Raw genomic sequence first — 6000 nt, 5'->3', positions numbered from 1 at the left:
TAGGAGCATTGCTTAACTTTTAAAAGGGAGAGATGTCCGTGTTGAACCTGCTCACCAATAGAGCCCTGCCCTCCCTTTTAATAGTAGGTAAGAGTTTATTCTACCTGCCTACTCAGTGCTGAGAGAAGGGCACTCTGCACATGCTTAGAAGCACCCTTTTTCATACATGAATTTGTGTCATGTTTTTGGTTTCTCAAAGCTTTGAAGAAATGCTCATTCCAACAACAAAAAAAGACTTTCTGAGGATAAGTTCTAGATGAGCCACTAGTAACGTTAATTCTTTTTTTTTTTAAGGGAGGGAGCCTTTGTGGGAACACGACCCGTGTCCATGTTGCTTCCTTGGCGAAGGCGTGGAGACTGCGCACTCTGCACATGCTTAATGGCATTCTCTGCGGCTCCATTGTTCCTGCCTTGGGAGCTGAGCCTCCTTGCGACTGCCTGGAAATAGCACCCAGAGCAGCCCCTGGCAAGGAGGCCGCACTGCAGAAGGGGCGGGACCGCGCGCCTCCCCTTTAAGGAGGCTGTCGATGAAGTCACCGCTGCTTCGCCAGCGTCGGGGATCTGCGAGGTTCGCCCAGTCCAGCCGAGGGCAGACGACGACAACAACAACAACGAAGGCGGCAGCAGGCGGAGGAAGCGGCGGAGGCGGTGACAGTCGGCTCGGATTGCCCGCAGGCACCTGCTGCCCCACAACAAGCAGGCCCTCTTAGGCGGGTGCCCCCCGTGCATCGCCGGAGCGCCCCTGGAAAGCTCTGTGCTGCCCACCGGGACCTTTGCCGTGCGCGGCGGTTCGAGTGCCGGCGACGCTTTTGTTGCCCCCAACCCCGGCCGAGATGCCTTCGGACCGGCCTTTCAAGCAGCGGCGGAGCTTCTGTAAGTCCCGACTTCGAAGCGCAGAGAGAGCCGTCCGCTCCCAGGCCCAACAGGGGAGGGGAGAGGGAAGCATCCGCCTCGGCGCACCTCCCTCCACCCCCCCCCCTTGGGAAGCAAGCGGAGGAGCGAGGCTGGGTCTTCTCTTGTGGGCTGGGAGGGCGCTGCTGCTTGGTGGTGCTGAGGAAGGAGCCCTCTCGCTCTCTCTCGGCGCCGCCGTGCAGTCAGTGGGAGGGCTGGTCGTGTCTCGTCTCCCTGTCGCTCCTTCCCCACCGAGGGCTTCCCTTCTCTCTCTCCTCCGGGGCGCTTCGGTACGGATCAGTTGCGCCGCTGGAAGGGGCGCAGCAGTGTCAAGGAGGCGTGTTCGTCTTTCAAGGTGCCCCCCCCACGCGCGCCGAATGTAAAGTCCTGCTTCCTTTAGCCCACCTGAATCTGAATCCAGAACAAGACCTAAGTGAAGGCAGTGGAAATATTGGGGGCAGGTGCGCCCCTCTTCCTAGCCGACGCTAATGCCTTCCCCCTAGTCACGAAGTGCCCTTCCAGACCGGCGTATATTTTTTGCAATGCTGTCTACTTGTTACCAGTTCTCAGATTATCGGAGAGTAGACAGGGAACCCTGCACGAAATTCACAAGCTCCTCCAGACTGCCCTCACCCCAATTTTAGGTAAAGCATGCTCTCTAAAACCAGTGGATGAGGGAGCTGGCACAAAAACGGGGGGGGTCTGCTCTGCCCTCCCCCACCCCCGGAATTTGAGCACTGCCTTTTAACAGGCACTGGAGTGGGGTATATCTTGCAATTGGGGCTTGTTATGTGTGAGCTTGGGAAGGGGAGGATGACCAAACACACCGTCTTGCCCTAGAGCAGGGTTCCCCAACCTTGGGTCCCCAGATGTGGCTGGGCTACAATTCCCTTCATCCCCATGTGACTGGGGATGATGGGAGTTGTAGTCCAGCCACATCTGGGGACCCATGGTTGGGGAGCCCTGTCCTAAAGTGCCCAAGAGATGCTTTGGCATCGTGTGCGCAGTCTCCCATCTCACTCCCCCCTCCCTTCATGGGGCAGTGTTGCTTTTCCTCCTTGTGCGGGGAAGGGAGAACTGACTGAACAGCCTTCACGGTGTTGGGGAGAGCTCCTCTTCCCCCACTGAAATAAAACTCTCCCCGTCCAAATTGCTGCAGGTTCCGCCCCTTGAAAATGGCTACTGCCCGTGGCTGCCCAGACTAGAAGGCAGATTAGCTCTGGGGGACTGTTGACCTGGAGCCAGCCAGGTGACTCTCTTTGTTTTGCTCTGGTGTTCAAGTTCCCTGCCGCTGTGCCAGGGAGGGCAGGGAGGCAGGAAGGAAGCCAAAGGTAATTAGCAGCTGCAGCAGCCCTACCCTAGTGGTGATGTAATGCCTGCAAATGGAAGCGGGGCGGGAGGGGAGTGTTCATGTGGTCTAGGCACTGCAACGGTGGGATTTGGAACTGGAAAGCAGGTCCCAGTGCCAGAGGACCCCACCCACCCCAAAAAACCCACCCGGGATGAGCCAGTTTTTTTGTGAGGGCAGGCCTTTGGGAAAGGAGCTGGGCTGGAACGGAGTCACTTTGCTCCCTCTCTAGTGGAAATCTTTCCTGTTTCCGATTGGATCCCAGACGGTGAACGTGGTCCCGCCTCCTATATGGAAAACTCTGTTATGCCTTTAGCGTCCCCACTCCGTCGTTTTCATGTTGTGATTAATGAGCAGTGAAAAATGCACGTGCAGCTTTGGGTAACTCTTCAGTATGTCTGCAAACGATCATGTTTTCTAGGTTATTGTTCTTTTCACTTAAAAAAAAAAGATGGGCAGATAAAGATCATACAGAACTAGGGGGGGGGGGCATGTCTGTGACTTTTTTTTTTTTTTTGCCCCCATAGGGTTAGAACAGGGCAGCTGCTTGGGGGAATGATGGTTCAGTGTACCTCAGTGGGTTAGCTTGCCGTCCATGTACAGCCAGCATCTCTAGTGTTAAGTGCCTCTAAAGCATTGCTGAGGATGAAAGTAGATGCAACAATCTCAATATTGTGGGAGTGGTGGTTTGTTCACATGTTCACTGCCTTAAAATAATATTTCAGAAACTGAAAATACATCCCAGAATGTTCATTCAAGTCATTTCCACAATATTTATGATTGATATGAATGTTACTTATCCTTGTGAATTAAATTTAGAGGTATATATATTCACTAATAATTTTCCAGCAGTTTTAAGGTGGTTGTATGCTTGCCATTGTCTTTCAGAAGGAAAATGCTTTTTGTTAGCTGAGTACAATGCCAGAGACCTTCTCTTCTCTTTGTCACACCTACTTCAGGAGGTTTTTTGCCAATCCTAAAAGAACATATCTGGGGCCTAATGTATTCTTTGAATCCATAGGATTGCTGAACCATAGAAACAGCATAGAATGCAGCATCCTGAGAACTTAATGCTCATTTTTAAGGATGGAAAGTCTCTAGTTCTTATGAATAACAAAAGCCAAAACTTGGAAGCCTGTGGACATCAGTAGCACGCACAGCATCTTTGTTGCTCTCCCATGACTCCTTTCCCCAGCCTCTGTAGCTCACCTGTTTTCCATTCTGCCTCCCGATTATTCTTACCAACCCACTCCAATTTGACCACCTGGTGGTTGGAAGCAGAATAAATTATGCGGAAAAAGAAAACATGCACAACTTAACAAAACTTTTTCATAGTACAGAATTTGGGCTTCCTTGGTGCAGAATATTCATAAGGCATCTTCCACTGGGAAGTTCTCCCACAAAAGTCCCGTTGAGATGAATCAGGGCTGCACAAGTGCACTACTGTTCTTCTACTTAATTTGTGACAGTATGCCACGACCTTTCAAATGACAGCGCCTTCATGAAGGACAGGTGAGCTGTTTTTCATCTACGACCACAATCGACAGACAATTCATGTTGCTCATATTTCCCTCCAGATTTTCTCTGAGGGTAAGAACATTTCGTAGGCAGGCTTGTATTTAATCGGAGAAAATGCTAGTGGCTAATGCTTTTAGAAAATGCTTTTTCTATTACCATGATTATTGTCCTTGTTTAGTTTCCATTATGCACGTGTAGGTTAAAGCAGCTGTCTTAGCCATTAAGGCAGCCTCTTCAAGTTTTTCTCCTTTTAACTCTTGCAACCATATGGGTTGCATCAACAGGTGAATAAACACTTGTATTACACTGGCTAGGATGCTCATCCTTTGGTGTATGTCTTTCCCCCACTACATCACCCCCCCACCCATCAGTTCCATTAAAGTCAAGTAGATTTCCATCCCAGTATATGTGTTTAGGATTATAGTGTTAGGTTTGCCAAAAGCACTTCACACTTCAGCTGTATAAAGGAGACCCTTTATTACAGATGTCATCTTAGGAGTGTCTCATTAGTTAGTATGAAATCTTTGTTAGCATCCCTTGGCTATGTGGCCCTCCTGGCTGTTTTCATATTTAGAATTGCTATTTTTGGACATGCTTAGTAATATCGTGATGTATCTGTACAGATTCTAAGGACAGTGCTATCACCTACTTGCCCTTCTGGTCGTTTCTTATATCCTATTGCAAATTTTTGTAGCCTTGACTTGAGCAGGCTATTGATTATAGTGACTGTGGTTAACTAGTTATCGCTTTTGGAGATACAGAACTTTTAACCACAGGCTTCTTGATAAGTTTATGAAAAATGTAAGAAGATCCTAGCTGGATCAGACCAAAAATCCATAGAATCCAGCATCCTCCCCCCCCCCCCCCCCGCAGTGGCCAGAAGCAGTGCGTGGAGGAAACAGCTCTCCTTTGTGATTCATCTCTATCATCTTGGGAGGAGAGCTGGTCTTGTGGTAGCCCTGCTTTGCATTTGAATGGGAGACTAAATGTGTGAGCACTGTAAGATATCCCCCTTGGGGGATGGGGCCTGCTCTGGGAAGAGCACCTGCATGCTTGCATGCAGAAGGTTACAAGTTTCCCCCCTGGCATCTCCAGATAGGGCTGGGGGAGATTCCTGCCTTCAACCTTGGAAAGGCCGCTGTCAGTCTGTGTAGACAATACTGAGCTAGATGGGCCAATGGTATGACTCCGTATAAGGCAGCTTCCTATGTTCCTATCCAGTTCGCAGAGGAATACTGCTAAACATGGAGGTTCCATTGATTGATTGATTGATTGAATTTATATACCACCTAGTATAGAAATCTCTAGGCTGTGTACAAAATTAAAACATAATATAAAATATAACATTTAAAGTTAATAAAAAGATAAAAACACATTAAAATTTAAAATTTGGTCTCATTGAAGGCCTGGAGAAATAGGTATGTATTCAGGGTCCTCCTAAAACAAACAGAGAAGGAGATGCTCTTATTTCATCAGGGAGTGCATTCCAAAGCCCTGGGGCAGCCACAGAGAAGGCCCTGTCCCGAGTTGCCACCAAATGAGTTGGTGGCAACCGACCTCTGGACCTCTCCAGATGATCTTAATAGGCAATAGGGTTCACGACAGAGAAGGCACTCTCTTAAGTACCCTGGACCTAAGCTGTTAAGGGCTTTATAGGTAATAACCAGCACTTTGTATTTCACCCGGAAACATATCGACAGCCAGTGCAGTTCTTTCAAAACCAGTGTTATATGGTCCCTTTGAGACCAATCTGGCTGCTGCATTCAGTAGCCAAGACTAGAGGTAACCAGCTTATCTACAACCATTTTAAGGTCATTTGTCTCCAGAAATGGATGTTTCTGGAGTATCAGCCGAAGCTGATAAAAAGCACTCCTGGCCAGAGCCTCAACCTGAGAAACCAGGGAGAGTTGGGGATCCAGGAGCACTTCCAGACTACGAACCTGATCTTTTAGGGGGAGTGTAACCCCATCCAGAACAGTCAGATCTAAACTTTCTCTCGGTTCCTGACCGCCTACAGACAGTACCTCCGTCTTGTTTGGATTCAACTTCAGCCTGCTATCACTCATCCAGCCCAATTATCATCTCCAGGCAGGCACTTTGGGAGGTCATGCCATTTCCTGATGAAGTTGGTATGGAGAAATAGATCTGGGTGTCATCAGCATATTGATAGCATACAAGACCAAACTTCCTGACGATCTCTCCCAGCGGTTTCAGGTAGATGTTAAAAAGCATTGGAGACAGTA

The 6000-nt window shown here is 48.9% G+C and overlaps 1 protein-coding gene across 1 annotated transcript in view; it reads left to right on the top strand.

Annotated features, from left to right (window-relative positions):
* The first annotated feature begins 393 nt into the window (after positions 1–393).
* The window catches only part of MAP1LC3A (microtubule associated protein 1 light chain 3 alpha), a 42364-nt gene continuing 36757 nt past the window's right edge, over positions 394–6000 (top strand). Inside the window, exon 1 of the mRNA XM_053247515.1 lies at positions 394–873. Within this exon, the coding sequence (XP_053103490.1) occupies positions 834–873 (40 nt within the window). The 5' untranslated portion in view covers positions 394–833. The remainder of the gene's footprint in view (positions 874–6000) is intronic.

This window comes from Hemicordylus capensis, chromosome 4 (genome assembly GCF_027244095.1).
Source record: "Hemicordylus capensis ecotype Gifberg chromosome 4, rHemCap1.1.pri, whole genome shotgun sequence".
Classification (NCBI taxonomy): domain Eukaryota; kingdom Metazoa; phylum Chordata; class Lepidosauria; order Squamata; family Cordylidae; genus Hemicordylus; species Hemicordylus capensis.
Note: the sequence above shows the minus strand (reverse complement) of the source record. Positions and strands in the feature narration are given on the sequence as shown.